This window comes from Manis javanica, chromosome 1, assembly GCF_040802235.1.
Source record: "Manis javanica isolate MJ-LG chromosome 1, MJ_LKY, whole genome shotgun sequence".
Lineage (NCBI taxonomy): Eukaryota > Metazoa > Chordata > Mammalia > Pholidota > Manidae > Manis > Manis javanica.
The window spans coordinates 88,792,536-88,814,812 of NC_133156.1; the positions used below are offsets into that span (position 1 = coordinate 88,792,536).

General features: G+C 43.7%; 1 protein-coding gene across 2 annotated transcripts in view; it reads left to right on the forward strand.

Moving 5' to 3' along the window:
• SERINC5 (serine incorporator 5) overlaps positions 1-22,277 on the forward strand; it is a 118,729-nt gene that overhangs the window by 41,297 nt on the left and 55,155 nt on the right. The window contains exon 2 of one of the 2 annotated variants that reach the window (XM_073234624.1): positions 14,932-15,099. The exons of the other annotated variant lie outside the window; for it this stretch is intronic. Coding sequence (XP_073090725.1) covers positions 14,932-15,099 — 168 coding nt within the window. The remainder of the gene's footprint in view (positions 1-14,931; positions 15,100-22,277) is intronic. 2 annotated transcript variants of the gene reach the window in all.

Below are 22,277 nucleotides of genomic sequence, written 5' to 3' on the forward strand. Positions count from 1 at the left end.
TGCTGAGTGCACTCTGTTTCGCTGTGAAGCATTCTGCTTGTGTTCTGCTCCAGGCTGGTCTGTTTGGGGAGCTTCCTCCCTCCTCTTTCCATCCCCACACCCAGGCTTCTCAAGACACCAGCTCTTCTTCAGTGTCCTGTGCTCACACCCACATTCCCACCAAACCTGCTCTTCTCCGCCCTCCAGCAAGCTCTTCACTTTCCCCACGCCGCCCCTCCCACCACCACCCAGTCAGGGGCCAGAAAGGTTTTTTAGTTGCGTCCTACTTTATTGCCCTCTGCCTTCACCTTCCTGCTTCCTGTCTGGAAGCTCAGGCCTAGTGCTGTCAGATTCCTTTCTCTCCCTGGAGGCTGGCAGCGCCTTCTGCCTGCCCTGCCTGGCCCCAACCTGCCCCACTTTGCTGTGCGGCTCCCTGAACACCAGGCCTTGGATTTCCCTGGGGGAAGAAGGAGGGTGGAGGCCAATCAGAATCTTCAAAGTGGCCCTATACTCAGTCCAGCATCCACTCCACCCAGCTGACTGGAGAAATACTGGGTGCGACTGAACAAGTAACAATTGAGGTCCATTTCCTGACCTTCCTACCCCTTGGGCCTGTTACCCTGCAGCCCAATACAATTCACTTAATGTGTGTGCCAGCCTAGCTTTGTGGGCCATTGTGTTTGCTTTTGATGTGGGGGTACTGTCCTTCACAGTCTAGGACTGATCGGAGAGCCCTCTCTTTACAGTTTTAAAAAACAAAGGAAACACCACTCCCAACATGAGTGACTTAGGTTGCTAAAAACACCCGGGGACCCTCTCCTTAGACTCCTTTCTGCCCGGCCCCATATGCCCTGATGAATAAAAAACAAGGTGAAGTTGTGCAGGTTTTTCCTTGCATAGGATATTCTTATTTCCGTTGGTATTTTGATGGAGAAAATATGATTTGTGGGCTCCTTCATTTGGTAATGGCTCCTTTTGTGACTGTATTTTCAAAATACTAACAGGTTTTGCAGCCAGGAGGTGTTGCAGGGCGGAGTTGCATGTGTGTGATGGTTGTCTATGCCAGGTGGTGCCACTGAGGCAGACTGTACCCAAGTGGAAGCATCCTCACAAACGCTGCCTAGGGCTTTGTGCCGGCTGGCCTTGCCATGAGGACCTGGTTCAGAAGAGAGTAGAGGGGTCTGGTAAAATCCACTGAGTGGTTGGGCAGTGAGCGCTTGGTTGAAAAAAGCGGTTAGCTGCGGGTATTTGCATGGGGGCAAGGCGCACACCTCCTCAGTGCTCCCCTCTTCAAGCTGGTGGGAGAAGGAGGTGAACTTTGAATATGAAAGGAGATAGCTGGAAAAAAGATTTCCGGAAGTTTTGAGGGACCGATGATGAATGGTGAAATTCACTGTGAGAAAGTGTTTTCTCAGCTGTAGGAAAACAGTGCAGCTTTACTTCAGCTCAAAGACAAAGCTGTTAAACCAGGACCTTTCATGTTGGCCCCAGGCTTTCATCCAGAAAGTTGGAGTGAGGGAGAGGGGCGAGGGTGACCCTGTGGAAGGGCCGTGGGCTCCCCACTAGGCGGTCTTAGCTGGCGCGGACCATCCTTCCTGCACCTGCCCTTGCGTCGTCCTGGTGCCATCCAGGCATGGCCACAGGTTTTTCAAACCAGAGAACCGTTGTCTGACATTTTTGTTCCCAATATATCTATTCATTTATGTGAACACAGGTTTGAAATGTCACCACTTATTGGACATTTTGTGAATTGTAAAGAATAGGATTAAATGAAATCTGATTGCTAGAAACCTAAGGTAGGTGGTGTGTGCAAGTTTTTCCCGACACAGACCTACTGGAGCAAGACTAACCTTCAGAGAGGCATCTTGTCACCAGCAGTGGGTCACAGAGGCGTCTTTTGAGTACTGACCCCTTTCTGTGGTGTGGGGAGGGAGAGTGCCATAGTTGATCCTGCCCGTGGGTGGTATTGTGGGATCAGGGAAGGTATTTTCTGCTGTCTGCTTCTCAGAAGTGGGGAGGGAGGTGCATCAGGGGGCCAGGAGGTTAGGCATTTACCAGCCATAGCCTGTTGTTCAGTTCTGGCACCATCCCAGAGTGAACTCATCTTGTGCCAGCCTTTCACTTTAACTGTCTTGTGATTGAACTTTGCAAAATGTACCAGACACTTAGACACTTCCTGCCTCTTACTCAGGTCAACAGAGTGTCATTTCAGCCTTTAGTTGCTTTTACTGTCTGTTTATTACACTACAGATAGAGAAGCATGGGACCCCAAGGCTGAGTTACTAGCTTGTCCCTCCAGATGTTGAGTTGTTTCAACTGGTGTCTTTTTTTTTTTTTTTTTTTTTTGCTGGTCCATGGATGCCCATCACTATATTTGTCCCTGAGCCAAATCACTTAATATTTTCACATCAGGAAAACAAAAGACTGGACTGGATCAGAGGTTTTCAACCTAGATGTTAGATAGAATTTTGGGGATGCTGAGTTTGATAGAAATCCACTACAATGTAAGCTTTATGAGGGCAGGGACTGTACTACTAGCTCCTAAAAAAGTGCCTGGTCACTAGTAAGCATTCAATAAAAATTTGTTGTATGAATATGTAAGTACATTTGTAGTATTATAGTGTATCCATGTTTTATACCCTATAGTTGACATAGAATTTCATTTAATGGGGAAAGGGATGCACTGCTCACCCCTTGAAATTGCTGGTGCACCTGAGCTCTGTTGAACTGTCTGTGAGCTGATGAAACAACCTCATTTCTGTTCTCTATCCCACAGCGTGCTTGGATTAGTTAGCTCTGTGGCCTCCGTCACCGGCCTGAGAAGCATTTTGCATCTTGGCAAGGTTTAGAGATTGGGCTGGTATAAAGCACCTCTTGGAAAGGGGTTGGCAGATTTCTCCTTTGCAGCAGCATCTCCATGACACAATCAGGCAAATTTTAAGCTATTATAAAGTAAAATAAGCAGTTTTTCCCTCTTAATTTTGATGAGAAGGTTTAATACTACCTTTAAAAAATGGTTTAAACTGAATGAGCACTTTTCTTCCCATTATCCTAGACTTTTCCATTTTGAATTTCAAGATTTCATTTTCTTACACCTTTTTTTTCCCCTAGACCTTGCTTAACTCATCTTTCTTGGCCCTTTTCTGCTTTAGCTTTCAGGTGTGTGGGAAGTTCTTCACACATGGAACATTTTTTTCCCAAATTGCTGGGATGCCTTTCTGGCTCAGATCTCAGGCATTTTATTTCTGAGAGTGTTTTCCTTCAACAGATTCATTTACCATCCATGTTAGAGCAGAAAATGAAAACACTGTTATAAGTCAGATGTTAATGATATAATCCCATCTTTACCTCTTTCCAGATGGACCCGATTGGCTGAGGAGAGCGGGCATCCTGGGAGGAGGGAGATGACAACGACAGTGACAATGTCCATGACAAATAGCTGGCATTTTTGTTTTTTGTTTTTGAGTACTCTGTGCTAAGAACTTTTCCTGAATTGTGTTATATAATCCTCATAACAATCCTCGAAGTATTTGCATTCCCATTTTGCATACAAGGTAATGAAGAATTGGTCCAAGACCGCATCACCAGACGGTGTTCAGATTTGAGTGTGAACCCAGACACAGCCTGATTCCGTAGCTCTTGCTCTTAACTCCTAAGTCAGTGCTTTTCGACAAAGCACGCAGCAGTGTTCCTGATTGTCACCATTGTGAGGGAGAAGGAGGGAGGTGCTATTGGCATCTAGTGGGTAGAAGACAAGGATGCTGCTCAACTTCCCACAGGGCACCGGACAGCCCCCAGCGGAGATTTACGTGGCCCCAGATGTCAGTGCTCTAAATTGACACTGTGCTCTGAATGGTCTGCCTCCCAGAAATGAAATGCTTGTTTTCTGTTGAACTTCCAGAAAGTTGAGTAGTTTACCTTTTAACCTTAAACCTTACAGATTTCTTTTCACCAGCCTACTAAAATATATCATGTGTGCTGTTTTTTAGAGATACCTAAGTGAGCAGTGGTGTGATGAAATGATTCAAAGAATCCAGCTGCTGTCAGAACAGAGAGCTTGCGTGACATGCTTTTGGTGCCGAGTTACCCTAACCTTGTGAGAAAGAGATTCCCAGTGAGAACAGTTTTGTCTGGGTCCTTTCGTAGCGCAGAAGCCTCTGCTATCTGCGTGTGTATTCGTAGCCTGTCCTTGCCTGTTTGAGATCAGATCCACCCCAGGGGCCATGGGTACTAAGTGCCATTTAAGGAAGGACATTGACCCTTTTCAGTGCTTTTCATAGAAATGCTCTAGTATGCTGAAACCTGCATTCCCAAGAAGCCACCTGTCTGCAAGTCCTTTCTGACAAACCCCCAAAATCCTGTTGCCAGGGTTATTATGGCAATGATTGTGAAAACCTTGGCATTTAAACGGATTCTGTGAACTCAAAAGAGAAAAAGTTGGGAAACTGCTGTGAAGGAAGTATGAGCTAATATCTGGGCCAGGCAAATGCATAGCTTCTTTAACTCCTTAAACTTTTAAGTATCTGTTTAATTTTTCTCATTTTATTTTTATGTGCTTCAAATTCTACATTAGTTTACATAAGTTAAACTCAAAAAATATTACAAGGGTTTAAGGAATTTTGTTTTTATATCGTGATTTAAAAAAAAAACAGAAAATTTACCATCTTAGCCATTGTTAAAGGCACAGTATGAAATTTTCTAGTTATGCCTCAATTCTAGTGATAGTTCACTCTGGTTGTTTTCTACCAATCACATAGCTGAAGAAGATTTCAATTATTTGTTGGCTCATCCATATAGCAAATATTTGAATGCTTACCATCTATGAAGTAGAATAGGAATGTTGTTTTGTTTCCTTCCAAAATAGAAACTTGTAATGTTTTCCTAATTATAAGATCTGTGCTTGTTGCAAAGAGGTCAGAAAATACAGAAAAGCATAGTCACTCATCATCCCAGAACTCTGTTTATTATTATTAACACATAGGTATATCCTCCTAGATTGTTTTTTGTCACTGCCAATCTATGTCTGTTGTATTTTTACCCCAAATGCTATCACACTCTATACCATAATGTTAGTAACCATCTTCAGTTAATACAATGTGGACATCTTTCCACGGCAGTAACTCTTCTGTGTGATCTGTCTAATCGTCTTAGTGGGTACATTGTATTCAATAATGTGAATGTACCTTAATGTCAGTGATCAGGACTCTTTCACTGAACACTCACGTTTCCTTTCTCTCTTCTAAACAGCACACAGGTGGTTATTCTTATTTATATCTTTGTATTTTTGCTTAGTTAGTATAGAAACAAGGTCTCCTGTTTATTGTTACATTCCCAGGAATTAACACTGAACATAGTAAGTCTTTAGTATAATAGATTTTAGTTGAGTGAATGAATGGCCGGGTTATTTCTACAGGATCAGTAATAGGGCTTTTAATGTGAAGTAGGACTTGGTAGTGATGTAGGGAGCTTGGTGATTGGGGTGACTGAACTGCCGGGGGCAGGGCTGTCTGTAATAGAGGTCATCCAGGGCCACTGAGGCCATAGATTACCTGGGAGAGATGGAAGAGCACAGAAAGGGAGATGCTGTCTTCAGATACTTGTTCAATGCTCACTGTACACCCAAGGGCAGGGGAGTATAACTGGTTCCTCTTTTGCTGCCTCCTTCACATGCAGCCAGTTTCCCTTCTGTAGGACACCAAGGTTTCAGGCCAGTGTTGTCTGTCCTCTTCACCCTATTTGTGCCAGCAGTAAGTAGAGCAGAACGGCAGGGAGGCTACCAGACTCCGGTCTTGGCTGTACCACTCACCGGCTTCCTGACCTTACATTGCCTAATCTCTCTTTGCCCTCCACTCATCTCTATAAAGTAGAGAGAGAGAATTGCTGGTAATAATAGTCGTACCTTACAGAGAGTGAGAGATTACTAAGTGTTAGCTAATATTATTGTAGAATAAGTAAGCTTTAATATGTTGCCCTTTGTTTCTTTTGTATGGGAGAAATCCACTGTAAGCCCCAAACCAACCAACCTACTAACACATGTATAACATATATTGAGTTTTCTAAAACAAAATCATTTTGTGATTAGGAACTGCCAACTTTATTTGTTGTGTAGTAAGATACTACTCCTTTATTGAGCAGAGGAACTGTGTGTTCTTGTTCTCCTAGCTTTCAAGTCACATCATTCCCTTGCATAGCTCCCAATAAAGTGTTACTGTCTTTGAGGGGTTGAGCCTCAACAAGGGGCCCAGCGTTGCTCACTCCAAGAGAAAGAGACCAAGTTCCACAGAGCAGAAGCTTTATTCTTTGATCAAGGAATGGAGAGGTAAGAGCTCCTGCTCTAAAGGCACTTACTCCCCAAAAGGGGTGAATGGGAATGGTTTAAGGGGGTTCAAAGGGCACGGGTGGTGACCATGTTGTCAGGATTCAAGGAGAGATGGAAGTGTCTAGCACCATCTGGAGCATGCACAGTCTTGCACACATGGGTGAATTGTGCCTTGCAAGGTGCAGCTCTCCCTGCCTGGGCAGGGTCTTTGTGTGGCGATGTGTTTTACCAAGGGTACAGTGAGCTTGGCTTCCTTGGTTCTTGCTGCTTAGGCAGTTATCTCCCTCTTGCCTTGTTTCCTGTTAGCAGGTGCAGCCGACCAGGAGAACTGCCAGCTTTCCTGTATTCAGGCGCTGTTTTAGATGGGGACAGGTGAAAGTGGAGGGGTGAGGTTCATGCCTCAGTGACCAAAGGACAGCACCCGGCATCATGGTGATGAGAGGTTATTTGCTACTATCTCCTCCTTCTTGCAGGGGAAATAAAGCTCTATATAAACTCACTGGGAACCTGTTGCTGAGCTTAGAGTGAGGAAAATGAGCTATGAAGTATTTGTTGTGGAGTATAGAATTTCAATAAATACTGCTGTCTAAGTAGAATCAACTGTTCATTACCTCTCTGCTGACCACCGGTGATTCATAGGTAATCCTGAAACCTCCAAGGAGAAGGAAGGAAAAAATACTACTAATATGCATCAGTAGCATTGCATATTACTGAAAGATGTGGAAGTCTGTTACAGAAGAGAAAGCACTGTTTAATAAAAACTTTTGAACCCGATTTTATGTCTTTCATGTTTTTGTTTCCTTGATGTTATTAAGCTCCTTTCCCCTAGCATGTCTCAGGATATCTGAGTTCTGCTGCTCACAGCTTCACCAGCTTCAATTTTGGAGCAACTTCCCTATTGCTGCCCCATCTTATACCGCTAGTAAGGGGCAGTATTATAATTATTGTACTTTACACAGATGGCTTACGTCTTCTTTACTCAGTTCTGCAAGGGCTCCTATATTTCCAAGTCAGGAAGGGACTGAATGAAGGGCAGTATCAGATTTGAAGATTTCCTGACTTTGGCAACTTAGTTTAGATGCCCTGAGGTCAACTTGGCTATCCAGAACTCTTGAGGAGTAAGTCATTCTGAATGAATGTTTCCTACATTGCCAAGCAGCTTACACCCCCCCAGAACTAAAGCACTGAAACTAGAAATGTGGTGCACTTTTGGGAAGATTGTGAAGAACTGTCCAGTGAACAACTTTGCCTTCCTAAGTGAAGGGAAGGGGATGTGTTTTAATGTGAGGCCTGGGCCGGTGTGATGCCAGAGTCAGCACACTGCTGCACCGTGTGAACTGTGCTGTACAGAACAGTTGTGAAGAAGCAGAGTGATGTTTACGTTACCTGTGCAATGCTTGAAGGGCTTTTTACTGCTCTGCTGTTTAGTTCTTGCTCCTCTTTTTCACTGATTTTTCTTTCTTGCTTGGGGCTAAGTCAGTGTGCTTGCCTCTTATATTTTGTTTTTTGACATTAAGAATTTATGAAGGTAGGGATGTCAGATCACCTCTTACAGGATTGATAAGAATGTAGTATGGATGCCACCATGCCTCTGACAGATGGGACGCATTGATCATTGGATTCTCCCTGCTGAGACATTAGAGCCCACCTCAACACGACATTTCAGGCTGCTACTGCCTATGAGTTGAACGCAGATTGAAACCTTTATCTACCATCTATGTCTTCCTAGACTCCTTCAGTTTACAAGTGAGGAAAACCAAGACTCAGAGAGGAAAGGTGGCTTGCCTGGAGGTACACAGTTAGAATCTAGGTCCTCTGGTTCTTAGATCAGAGAACTTCCGCCAGTTTGTCCTTCCTAGTCACTGTGGGCTTAATGAAGCCCAGGCCTTTTGAAACTAAAAATATGACTTGAGGGAGGGAGGGAGAAAGGGGGCTCTCATGAGTCAGATGCATGGGGGATGTGTGTGTGTGCATGCTTTTATGTGTGCATGCATGCCAATTCTGATATCTGTTTTGCTTTCTTCCTAATTCTTTAATGTTTTCAACTGGTGGTGTTGACAGCTGGGAATTCTAGGTAAGAAAGGAATTACGATTTTAATTTGATGGTAGCAGAACCTGGACGTTACTACCAGGTCTGCATGTGCCCAAGGCCAGGGTGTGGCAGGGAGGAGGTAGATGCTGATTTCCTTACTGTGATGTGTGTGTCTGTGTGTGGGGGCGGGTGGTCTTCAGACAGGAGAAAAATAACACCAAGTGAGGAGGCCCAGCCGCAGACCCCAGTGAGCAGCTGGCCTATCCTGTCATTTTGACTCTGCCCCAGCAAGGACAATGCGCGTTCGGCTTAGAAAAGCCTTTGCTGCTCATGCTGTTACCTCAGGTGAAGTTAGATGGAGGCTGTAAAGGGCCCTTTGAAATTTTTTTTTTTCACTGTGTTTGGGGGAGGGGGTAAGTTCTTCAGAAAGAAAAAAACTGCATTAAGTCAGTATCACATTTGCAAATGCTTTTATATTAATATCTTCACACTTAGATACTTTTATGAAATAGCTTTATTTTCTTTTTAAATCATTATAGTAATATATGCACATAGTAAAAGCTCAAACAGGAGAGCAAGCCAGTGAGAAGTAGATGTCTTTTCCTTCCTCCATCTAGGCCACGCTACAGACAATTGGTGTTAGTGGTCGTTGTATGTACACATACGTACTCCACATACAGAAATGCACGTACATAGATAATGAGAGCATGCTGATGGTATGAGTTCACTGGGACTGTCGTAGCAGTATCACAGGCTGCGTGGTTTAACCAACAGAAATTTCTCACTGTTGAAGGCTGGTCCTTTGAGATAGAGGGCTCAGGAGGGTTGGTCTCTGGAGGCCTTGGCTGGCAAACTTGATATCCTTCTCTTGTGTCTTCACATGGTCTTTCTGTGTGTGTGTCTCTGTCTTAATCTCCTTGTCATGAAAGGGTCTCAGTTATACTGATTAGGGCCCACTCCAGTGACTTTCTTTGACCTTAATTACCTCTTTAAGGATCCTATTTACAAATATAGTTACATCCTGAGGGTATTAGAACTTCAACATGTGAATTGGGTAGGGGTGGGGGGCGGTGGGACACAATTCAGTCCACAGTACTGACTTACCCAAAACTACGCTTTTGTATAGATAGTCCATTATTCATTTATCTAGTCCCCATGTAGCTGGAGAGTAAGGCTGTTTCCATGCTTGTAATGAACACCCTTATTCCTAAATCTCTGCACCCAGGATTGTAAGCATTGCCCTCCAGAGAGACTGTCTTGCCTCCCTTTCGAGTGTATAATAATGTCTTGTGGAAAAGGAGAGTGTGCTGCATCTTCAGATTAAAGCCCTTAATGGTCTCTGTGATATAATCTTATATGAGAAGGTCAGAGGGCAACACTTGACTTGTGAACTTGGCCCTGTGGCCAGCTCTTTTGTTTGAGCAGTGTTGCTATTACAACTTTATCATACATTATTCACTTATGTGGGTAAAATTGTGATATTTCCAGAATATCTCACCTGGCTTTAGTACATCTGCATATTAATTGGCATTCAGAGGTGGAAAGAAGTATGACTTTAGTGCACTTGCATCATTCCTCAGGGGTGGAGAGAAGTTACCTGGGCCAGGAGGGCTTGTCTGTACCTGAGAGGGGAGGGGAGAGCTGGTTTTGCTTCTGCTGGAGCAGGAAAGAGAGAAGGTCCTAGACTACAGTTTGTAAGCAATGAACAGGTTTTAAACTTTATTTCTCCCTTTGACTGATTTCGGTTTTTAAAGGTATTATGCCCCAGTATTTCCTTTCCCCAGAATTACATCTGGCGCAGTTGGCAGGATTCTTCTGAATCCGAAATCTGTTATAGTGGGTGTGACCTTTGGGAGGGCTGCCTCTAGAAATGATGGGGAGAAGTGGTGCTCATGCTAAGGGACATGTGTCTACACTCATGTGGTCATGGAGGCACTACCACTGCTGCTGCTGCTCTTGCTGCCGGCCGGAGCCTGGTCACAGCTATGGAAAGGAGCAGAAGTCTGGGTCACCTTGATAGAGAAGCAACTGGCTGCTGTGTACCATGCCTTGCTGGCTATGGAGCCCATCACCTGAACAGCTCTGACCAAGGTAATAACCATGTATCCCATTGCGGGGTGGGTGAGAGACTGGACCCAAAGGCCATGGAGTGGCGTGGCATAGACACCTACCGTATATCATGTGGCTGGCCATTTTCCTTTGGCATCCCAAGGGAATAATGAAGCAGACACATTGGCCCAGGTGCGCTGGCTAGAAAGAAAGCCTGTGTTTGATGTGGCCCAATGGCTACATCAGCATTTGTTGTATGCAGGGCAAAAGACAATATGGGGCCGTTGGTGGGGTTTGCCATTGACCTTTGAAGAACTCAGCCGAGCCCGGAAGGAATGCCCTGCATGTTGTGTAGATCAGCAAACCACCAAGAGGGGCCTAGAGTGTCTCTTTGCAGCCTATGGCTGGTCACCAGTGATTGAGAGCAGTCAAGGCACCAACTTTATTGGACATGTATTGCAAGGATGGGTGCATGGCTGGTTCTTCCTGCACCTTGGGGAAAAGGACCGGAAGCTGGCCTCCTGTGTATTCCTGGAATAATAGCAAAGTGGCCCCCCACAATCATGATTATTTGCTTCTACAGTCCTTGTGTCCTGGATGCACCCCCTGGCTGCAGCTGCCATGTGATGGCTGGTATGGAGGAGTTTTGGACTTAATCTGCATGGGACTTTGAATCTATCTGAATCCTCTGGCTTGAGAATTATCATGATTGTATTGCTGTTGTCAAGAAAAAGTGCTTAAAGAGAGGCTTGACTTTATCTAATGTTTGGTAAAAGTGTTGTGAGCAATCTAGCATCATTATTAGGAATGAGTAAACAAGTGTAGAAAGATATTTTGTGCTTAGGGAGAGATTGTGCTGTAAAGTACATTTACTTAATCTGCATAGGCTGAATCCTCTGGCTTGAAGATTATCAAGATTTTATTGCTGTTGCTATTGCATGTCATTAGATTGGTCGGAAGAGGGGGAATGAGTAACTTGTAAGTTGAGATTTCTGGAGGGCTGGCCTGTGTGTAAAATTGTAATATTTCCAGAATATCTCACCTGGCTTTAGTACATCTGCATATCAGTACGCATTCAGAGGTGAAAAGAAGTATGGCTTTAGTGCATTTGCATCATTCCTCAGGGGTGGAGAGAAGTTCATCTCCACATCAATGGATAATTACCTGGGCCAGGAGGGCTTATCTGTGCCTGAGAGGGGAGGGGAGGGCTGGTTTGCTTCTGCTGGAGCAGGAAAGAGAGAAGGTCCCGGACTGCAGTTTGCGAGCAATAAATGGGTTCTAAACTTGATTTCTCCCTTTGACTGGTTTTGGTTTTTAGAGGTATTTTGCCCCAGGATTTCCTCTCCCTGGACTTATAACTTAGCATTCATATATTGAGCCATTAATGAGGAAAGGTTTTTTCATTTATTTGGCTTTTTAAAAAACAGACTATTTTTTAGAGCATTTCATGTTCACAGCAGAATTGAGAGGAAGGTACAGAGATTTCCCATATTGTTAGCTCCTGCACCTCCACATGCATAGCCTCCCACATATCAATGGCCCCCATGGTACATGTGTTACAGTCAGTGAACCTACACTGACACATCCTTATCACAAATGGCTCTGGTTTATATTAGGGTTCTCTTTTGATGTTGTACATTCTACATTTATTTGTTTTTAATGCTCTGACTTGTTCACTGAAAGATTGAAACCCTCTGGAGTCAGGGATATTAACAAAATGCTGAAACTTCTCTCCAAGCTTTTGACAGACCTGAAAGTTAGGCTGGCTGCGAATTGAAGGTGAGCATCAGTGTGAGTGACATGGTCAGAGTAATTAGCTGTAAGTGGCAGGAGCGGGATGTAAACCTGTTTATTCCAAATTAACCTCTTCTAGACAGAAGTGGTAGGACAGTGGGTCTGTGAGATTTTCTGGATGCTAACATGACATTTCTTTCATGGATGGTATTTTGAATTCCATTTGGTGTATACATCAATGTTTAGCTTAAGGTAATGAACTTATACTGTTGGTTATTGGCATAGTGTGGTTGATAAATAACTTTTAGGTTAGTAGAGAACAGCTGTTGGATTGTAATATTAGGTAGTGTGTATATGTATACACATGTGTATATGTATAAACACAAACATACATATGTATTTAAATATATGTTTAATATTAAATATATGTATGCATATATATTTAAGCATTCTATAGAGTGAAAGTGAAAAGTGAGGAACTTCAGAAAAATCAGATCCATACAATGATAGATGACTTTAATGATAGGGTAGGATTAAACCAGTATGATTTTCTTTCCACATTTTCCTTAATCTCATCCATTCTATCTCTGTTTGTCTCCCTTAAAATGACCAATTAGGCTCGTGTGTGTGTGTGTGTGTGTGTGTGTGTGTGTGTGTGTGTTTATTTTTACCCTTTGTGGAGATAGTGAGATATTCTGCTGTGGGAAAGTTCTATGATGGGAAGCATTAACCTCTTCTCTAATACTTTGTTTATTGCATTTGAATTTGAAATACAGTAAGATTGGTTATTTAAGACCATAGAATTTAAAAAGTCAGCACTCGATAAGGAAGGCAGTTGTAAAAGAATTTGGGAGGCAGAAGAGGAGGGAGGCAAGGCCCAGAGAAAAGCCAGCCAGACAAGTCAGTTGGTTGGGGAGATTTGGGCATAAGAGTGGAAACAAGGCAGTCAAATTGATAGAGAATATGAGTGAGTGACTTGTAAAGGAAGGTGGCCTCTAAGAACACCTATCTGTATGGGTGCTAGATTCCACATGAGTGATCTCTCAGCTCAGCCCAAGTTGAATAGCTTACTTTACAAAGCAGTGGCCTAGCTTTATGAGGCAAGAAGAGTCTTTTTGAAGATGACTTGGAAGACTGAATAAAAGATAGAGATTACATTAGCAAAAATTTGAAGTGATGAAATAGGGTCCAACAACAATGGCAGGTCCGTGAAGTAAAAGAAATGACTTGGGAAGTGACTACATTTCCAAGATCTGTCCTAACATCATTACGATTACAACCTGTTTTCTCTTACCTGGGTGCCAGTCTTATACCTGTATTGTACCTGTATACCTCTCTCTTCTCATTGTAAGTGATGTTTATGGTGTGGCATTCTAATTGATGCTTTTTTTGAGCCATGCAAAGTCTTGAAAAGCCATACAAAGAACTTCCTTCCAAATCATTACCAGATTGAATTGTTAGGTTTTAGGTTTTATAGTGACTCGAGTGTTAATAGATGTAGGTTTGGTTGTTATTTGCAGTTTATAGTAATGTCTCTTGTAAAATTCCCAGTTTTCTTAACAGAAATTCCTTCCTGACACCAGGTATGTCCGATGAGGCCCCCTACAGGACATAGCAGAAGCATAAGCACTGTTACCACTACCACCCCCACTTTACAAATGAGGAGACTGAGTCTTAAAAGGATAAATAACTTGTTTATAGTGTACAGTTTGTTGGTGGAACAACCAGGCACCAAACCTGGGCAGGATGACTGTGAGCCTGGACCTTTAACAGCACTACCCCATTGCCCTGTGTGTCTCTAAAGATCTAGGTTCAGAGGGCACTGAAAATATTCCATATTATATAACAATGGGTATATGTCATATGTTTGTCTAAATCCATTGAATGTACAACAACAAGAATGAACCCTCAGGTACTGTGGGCTTTGGGTGATTAGGGTGTGCCAGCCAGTGCGGGTTCATCCTTGGTAAAAAATGTACCATTCTGGTGGATGATTGGTAATGGGGGAGACTATGCATGTGTAGGAGTAAGGGGTATATGGGAAATCTCTGTGCTTCCTCTCAATTTTATTGTAAACCTAAGACAACTCTGAAAACATAGTCTTTAAAAAGAAAAAAATTAATACCAGATCCAAAACTGAAAATTTATCCCTATTTTATTCAATATTCCTAAATTATGTCTAGTTGCATTGACCAGTAAAGTCCAAACCAATAAAGATATCCAGTTGCCTGAAGTAGAAGGCTGTGTGTCCTTAGTGATGCAGGTGGGCCTTGGTGATGCAGAAGTGTAATGTAAACAATACACTTCTAAGAGGCACCTATTCCTTTTGAGCTTTAAGTTACACTCACAGTATTTCCTGCAAAGGACTATGGCTGCAGCATATGTAGCCTTTTGCATCCCAACATGCCCCTCGGTGTCCGTAGTTCATTCTTTGACTCATGGATTTTCTCAAATCCCTCACTTGCATCCACCTTTTTTACATTCTTCTCACCTCCCTTTGTCCTTTTCCTAGTTCTTGGCTGCTTTTCTTACTCTTAGTCGACTCCAGAGCTCTGTCTAAGAGTAATGATTTTGTGCCTCCAGTGAGCTGTGCCTTTTCTGTTCAATTATTGGCCATTTTCCAAGCCACAGTGCTTATCACGTGAAGACAGTGTGTGAGAATTCTGGCAGAGCTTTGTTCACAATAAACTGTTCTTCATGTTCTACAGGCAGGAGGGCCCAGAAAAATGATGGCCTGGCAGGTCGATCTGCAGAGATTTGGGGTGAATTGGTTTGTAAAGAAATGGCCCTAAGAGGATATTGTGTGTTCCTTTTCTAGCTGGCCTGCTGCTGTGGGTCTGCTGGCTGCTCCCTCTGCTGTGGCTGCTGCCCCAAAATCCGGCAGTCGCGGAGCACGCGCTTCATGTACGCGCTCTACTTCATTCTAGTCGCCGTCCTCTGCTGCATCATGATGTCAGAAACTGTGGCTAATGAGATGAAAGAGCACGTAAGTCTGCCTCTCTTTGAATTATTCCAATTTCTGATGGTAAATGAAGGTGTGTGGGAAAAATTCAATTCCGAAGGCAGGACTGTCCCACCCGAGGGTGGTTTGGGGTATGTGCTTGCTCTCACTGAACCTTCCTGAAGCCTCTTCAGGGCTTCCTGCCCAGCAGGTGAACTGTTCAGTATCTTGATCGCAGTACAGATGCAGTCTGATGCTTTTATTGTAGAGGGTTGTGTGTTTTGTCTTAGCCTTGCTTGTAGCTGTTCCTAATTAGGTGTATAGTCTTTTCTTGTAGACTTGTACTTTCCCTTGTCATAAGGATGTCTGCCAGTATCTCAAGTAGCAGCTGTTACACACACTTAATTTGGTCTATGTGGGAAGTATGATAAAGCTGAGATAAGCCCACAGATAATGAGGAGTGGGCTGCAGAGTAGTTTTTACTTTTCTGGACATTCCACTTGTAGGGTGGGTGCCTTACGGGTGAGGGATCATCTCCAGCCATTTCCTGGTGAATGTACGCATTGGGCCTGGTGTGCGAGCTGATGAGGACACATACAGGACATTTTTCTGGACCTTCAGCGGGGCAGGCAGAGAAACATTCACAAGCGCCTCTGTGTGGCTGCAGGGCCACCCCTCCCTCCATCGGCTCTGACCCCAGACCACACTGCACACACACCACTGCTGGGCGCACCTCTCTAAACATTCCCAGCTGTTTCTGTGATGGCAGCTTCCTACTCAAGGTTCTATGCTGGCTCCCCATTTGCCCTCAGAACATGGGCAAATACCTCAGCTTAGCACAGAAATTCCTGCAAGATTTGGCCATTTTACCTGCCCACGTCTCCCCTCTGTCCTTCTACACATGCCTTGTCCATGTTCTCTTCCCTTTTCTCCATCTACACAGTTTTGTCACTAAGATTGCCATCAGCCTTGGTTCTAGACTCAACTGGGCCATTTAGAGCTGGAGACCTCTGGCAAGGTACTTCAAGATTCAAAGACTCAGTGCCTTAGTTTCCTCATCTATAAAGCAGGAATAATGACAGTCCACCCTGCTCAGGTAGAGTGCAGCAGTGAAGAACTGAGATGTTACAGTCCAGAATAAAACCTGGCACATGACATCACCCAATAAATATTAACAATTGAAATACTCATTATTATCATACAAGTCTCTTCCTCTAAAAAGTCTTCCCTAGCAATATGAGTCACCATTTTCCGTTTCATAAATGTCCTGTGAACACTCAAAAACTAGATAATGGCTGGAATTATTAGGAACTATTTCATAGGGCAGATTCCTTGGAGGGTAATCAAATGTTAAAATTATTATGAAAGTCATATCCTAAAATACATACCAGTGGCTCCCAAATTATCCATCTCTACCTCTAACTCCAATGTTTCTGATGGGTTCACCACTAAGAGATACTATATATCTGTATAGTTTGAGATTTTGTTTCTTGGAACCAAAGCTTAATTCAAGACTGAAAACTTCCTAAAACCTGGTTCCTACCACTCAGTACCACAGGGGATCTCAGGCCAATGCTTGTTGAATTTAAAAAGAGTACACTAAGTCACCTAAAAAATGAAGAGAGTAAATGAGATTAAGTGGACCTTCAGAATAAGAGTTGAAAATCTACCCATTTGCCTCAAATGCCATGGTAAGAGGAAAAGATTCGGGGCCAATCACCACCAAGATACAGGAAAACCTGGTATGGCCTGGCGAGGCAGCCTTGGGCCTTGGTCTCCCTGCCTCCAAACTGCCAGAGCATGTCATGTAGCCTGTGGCACTTACCAATTTCTATTTTGTTTTCTGCCTCAGAAGACTTTATACCTGGTCTTCCAGATTATAAACTCCTTTCTTGTAAGTCTGAATACCCCTTAGTTCCCTCTGCTGTGCCTTACTGAGTAGAAATCCAATGGTGAAACCAGAGGAGAATCTAGATTTCTCAAGTTTTGACAATAATTTTACTATATTCCAGACCATTCAGCCACAATTATAAAAGCATTACCCAACAGAAAACTTCAAAGGGCCCGCTTTAACTAATGGATAGGAACACATCAAGTGCTTTTAAGAAAACGGTTGTTTTGAACACTCAAGTGTATTTAAAATAGCCTACAGTTTCAGCATAAAGGGGAGAACAAACACTCCTGCGGAGGTGCCCTTGGTGCCATCATCTTCACTGTGAGGGGAGGGGAGGCTCCATGAGAGCTCCCCGAAAACCCCATCACTCTGCTGGGCCCCAGGGAGACACTATTTGGATGGCGAGCCCTTCCTGTCCCCCTTTCCCTCTGCCAACAGCTGTCCTCAGGGAACACGCCTGCTGCATTTCCCAGCAAACTGTGCCCCTGATTGCAAGTCTGGCCCAGCCCTGTGAGACTGGTGCCCTAGTGGGTTCCTTGGTGGGTAAGTCTGACTCATTTTGGGGTCGGGTAGTAAGTAAGAAGCCCACTTCTCTGCAGATACGAGCCACACTCTCTCACCTCAGCTTTATGAGGGTAAAGATAGTATTTGCAGCTATCTGCTGACATTGCCATCTTTTTTGTTAATCTGTTCAGAACCTAGGAAGGGAAGTATTATTTACTGGGCTCCCTCAAAAACGCCAACACATCCCCCATAATCTGGCTGATGAAGAGGCTATTTTAAATACACTTGAGTGTTCAAAACAACCGTTTTCTTAAAAGCACTTGATGTGTTCCTATCCATTAGTTAAAGCGGGCCCTTTGAAGTTTTCTGTTGGGTAATGCTTTTATAATTGTGGCTGAATGGTCTGGAATATAGTAGAATTATTGTCAAAACTTGAGAAATCTAGATTCTCCTCTGGTTTCACCATTGGATTTCTACTCAGTAAGGCACAGCAGAGGGAACTAAGGGGTATTCAGACTTACAAGAAAGGAGTTTATAATCTGGAAGACCAGGTATAAAGTCTTCTGAGGCAGAAAACAAAATAGAAATTGGTAAGTGCCACAGGCTACATGACATGCTCTGGCAGTTTGGAGGCAGGGAGACCAAGGCCCAAGGCTGCCTTGCCAGGCCATACCAGGTTTTCCTGTATCTTGGTGGTGATTGGCCCCGAATCTTTTCCTCTTACCATGGCATTTGAGGCAAATGGGTAGATTTTCAACTCTTATTCTGAAGGTCCACTTAATCTCATTTACTCTCTTCATTTTTTAGGTGACTTAGTGTACTCTTTTTAAATTCAACAAGCATTGGCCTGAGATCCCCTGTGGTACTGAGTGGTAGGAACCAGGTTTTAGGAAGTTTTCAGTCTTGAATTAAGCTTTGGTTCCAAGAAACAAAATCTCAAACTATACAGATATATAGTATCTCTTAGTGGTGAACCCATCAGAAACATTGGAGTTAGAGGTAGAGATGGATAATTTGGGAGCCACTGGTATGTATTTTAGGATATGACTTTCATAATAATTTTAACATTTGATTACCCTCCAAGGAATCTGCCCTATGAAATAGTTCCTAATAATTCCAGCCATTATCTAGTTTTTGAGTGTTCACAGGACATTTATGAAACGGAAAATGGTGACTCATATTGCTAGGGAAGACTTTTTAGAGGAAGGGACTTGTATGATAATAATGAGTATTTCAATTGTTAATATTTATTGGGTGATGTCATGTGCCAGGTTTTATTCTGGACTGTAACATCTCAGTTCTTCACTGCTGCACTCTACCTGAGCAGTGTGGACTGTCATTATTCCTGCTCTATAGATGAGGAAACTAAGGCACTGAGTCTTTGAATCTTGAAGTACCTTGCCAGAGGTCTCCAGCTCTAAATGGCCCAGTTGAGTCTAGAACCAAGGCTGATGGCAATCTTAGTGACAAAACTGTGTAGATGGAGAAAAGGGAAGAGAACATGGACAAGGCATGTGTAGAAGGACAGAGGGGAGACGTGGGCAGGTAAAATGGCCAAATCTTGCAGGAATTTCTGTGCTAAGCTGAGGTATTTGCCCATGTTCTGAGGGCAAATGGGGAGCCAGCATAGAGCCTTGAGTAGGAGGCTGCCATCACAGAAACAGCAGGGGATGTTTAGAGAGGTGCGCCCAGCAGTGGTGTGTGTGCAATGTGGTCTGGGGTCAGAGCCAAGGGAGGGAGGAGTGCCCCTGCAGCCTCACAGAGGCGCTTGTGAATGTTTCTCTGACTGTCCCCCTGAATGTGCTGATTTAGAAACGGTTTGGCTGCACTTCCTGCAGAGTGAATGAGGTCCCTGTGGGTGAAATCAATCCTTTTCCATCTGAAGGACCTTAAGGGGAGTGGGGGCTAGTTGGCCAGCTGGCCACAAAGTTCATGGCCTATAGAATATAGGCTGACTTCATCCTCAGGCGGTGCTTGAGGGCTGGTGTTGAAGGGTCCTTTGTGGTGATGCACACTGGGCTCCTGCTGCAGCCTTCACCCCCTCCTTGTTGGTTGTGGAAATACTGAGGATGTGATGGGAAGAGGAGAAAGCTTGTGTGCATGACGACTGGGAGGGAGTGTGTAATGGCCTCCCACCCAGCATTCTTGCCTTTATGCTCAGTGACCGGGGCTCTGTCCAGAGCCCATGGGCTGCTGGTATGCGGGTTAAGAACATGAGGGTAGCAATATTTGCAGTTTTGTCTTGGTTTCACAATGCAGCCTGTGTTAAAGTTTGAGTGAGAGGGTACTGCAAGGAGCTGCAGTGGCCAGACTTGGTCCTGCCTCTTTTCACTTGGGAAACGCCTCTTTCCAGTGAGTGCTTGGGCTCAGAGAAAGCTTCGCTGTGTTGGTTGAATAGGGTCTGATTTCTGTCTTCTGGAGCATTTTTCTCATCTTAAAATGTAGGAGACGTTTTATTGCAGGTCATTCTTATCATTAATCATGGAATTCAAGCAAGTCATCTTGAGATATTTGATGCCTGGGGGATTAAAAATCATTTCAGAATGTAGAATGATCAACAAAAAAAGTGAGAAATGTAAGCCTCCTGACCTATATAACATTCTGTGTTTGGAGATAGATGATGACACTTTGAGGTTTAGCTCTGGAGTAGCTCTGCACTGGCATTTTGGGAGGAAGGAGAAAGGAAGGTTCTTGTTTCCTGTGGAAGGGGGGCCCCTGAAACCAACCCTGCATTGGAAAAGGAAGGGTATGTGATCCATGTGGCCCCCACGCCTTCTTCCCTCTGAGCTCAGTGTGCCAGGCCAACATAGGTTGAGCCTTAAGTGTTCCTAACCTGAAACATCTTAGATCCACTTCTTTGCCCTGTGTTCCACTTGGTCCTAGGCTGCCTCATTCACTAAGATGTGGTAGGCAGGTGGCGCCTGAGATGGCTGAATCTTTGCATTTTATTATTTTAAATAGGATGATAATGTTGCAGGGTAGAGTGGATGTTAAGGGAACAGTGGACAAGATCTAACAGGATCTGAACAAGATGGGGGCTATGACTGCAGCTTTCCTCAGTGTCTTAAAAGAATCTGCTGAATTTCACTGTCTCTGCCTGAACTTGGTGGAAGTCAGCTAATCTGATTAGCTGACTAAGATCTAAGGTCCCACACATGAGCTAGTGCCACACCCAGACATTTCAGGTGAGCCTGGAAATCTAGCCCTGGAGGCCCATCTTGTTTAGCCTGTGTGGTTTTGTTTTGTTTTTAATTTAAATCTGGCTGCCTTTTTGTAGGGGCTAGCATGCTGTAGCTCATCTCTGCCCTTATTGCTGGATGTTTACTTACATTGTGTTACTTAACTGTTCACTGACTTTTTGGCCCTGAGGAAAGGTATTTGAATTTCAATTCCTGAATTACCTTAATTTCTGAGTTCATGAATTTCTGAAAAGGCTATAATTGTCATAATGGACACCAGGCTTCTCTTAATGCACCCATCAGGGTGGACAACACGGAAGTGGCTGAATGTGCTAGAGTGGCCATGTGCATAGCCCCCAGCTGAGACCAGAAAGCCCTTCTCCAACATGACTAGTCTACCCCTTGCATGCTGGTATCTGGCATTTTTATCCAAGTAACTGTTTAGAAGTTAATTCTTCAGATAACCTATGATCCACCAGCTCAATGGAATGGATTTTCTGAATAAATAGAGAAAAATTCCATTGAACCCATCCCCTTTGCCTCAGTTCAAAGGGCTTAAATCCACAATTAATCACAGCCTAACATCCATCCCCTGTCTTCTTCCACAGCAAATTTTGGACTTCATGATTTAACTCTGGAGAGAAAATATTTTCCCAGCCCAGGGCAAAATACCTTTGAAACCAAGATCAGTCAAAGGGAGAAATAAAGTGGGAGAAACCCGTTTATTGCTTATAAGCAGTTGTCCTCTTCTGCTCGCCCTCATCTCCTGACATGGTTGCAAAAAGGGACCCCACCCAACCTCTCCTGTCCAGATACGCACTCTCTCCCTCTTGTAATTACCTGTTGATACGGAGATGGACTACTACTCTCCACACCTTGGAAACACCTGTTGATGTGGAGGTGCACTAAGGCCGGGCAAGAGATTCTGAAAATACTGCAATTTTACCCACAATGATAAATGTAAAAATTGTGATTAGAATATGTACCTAAGATTTTAAAAGTTGGTGTTATGGGGGTTGGGATCAGTCCCTTCAATTTCAGGATTAATGTGAGGTGGAGGTGACTGCTATGGATCTAGCAAAGCCTCTCTCCTTCCTTAAGTTATATTCATCACTTCCCCCCAACCCCCACCTTTAAAAATTTTAAATACATATTCTAATATTCCAATCACAATTTCTACATTTATCATGACGTCCAGAATTTGCTGTGGAAGGGGAAAAGGGATGGGTGCAAGGCTGCTGACTGTGGATTTAGGCCCTTTGAACAAAGGTAATGGAATGGGCTTAAAGTATTTTCTCTATTCAGAAAATCAATTTTCTCACAGCACATTCCCTAGAGGTGATATACAAACTTTTTTTGGTCCATATTTCTCAGTAATTTTCATTGGTCATGATTATCTTCATCAGAAGGAGAAAGGAGAAGGAGCTGTGGTAAAGGGAAGTTCATGGATATTACCAATATTAACATTAGATTATGTGGAAGTAGATGAAAGTGAAATAGTTAAGGAAGGATTATTTGTAGCCAGTCTGGCCAAGGCCAAATCTAGTTATACCCACATCCAGGTCAAAGTGGTCATCTGCCTGAGCCTTAAGCACTGCCCTTAGCCCTTCTCATCGGATTGTTTTTCCCACACAGTCGGTTCATTT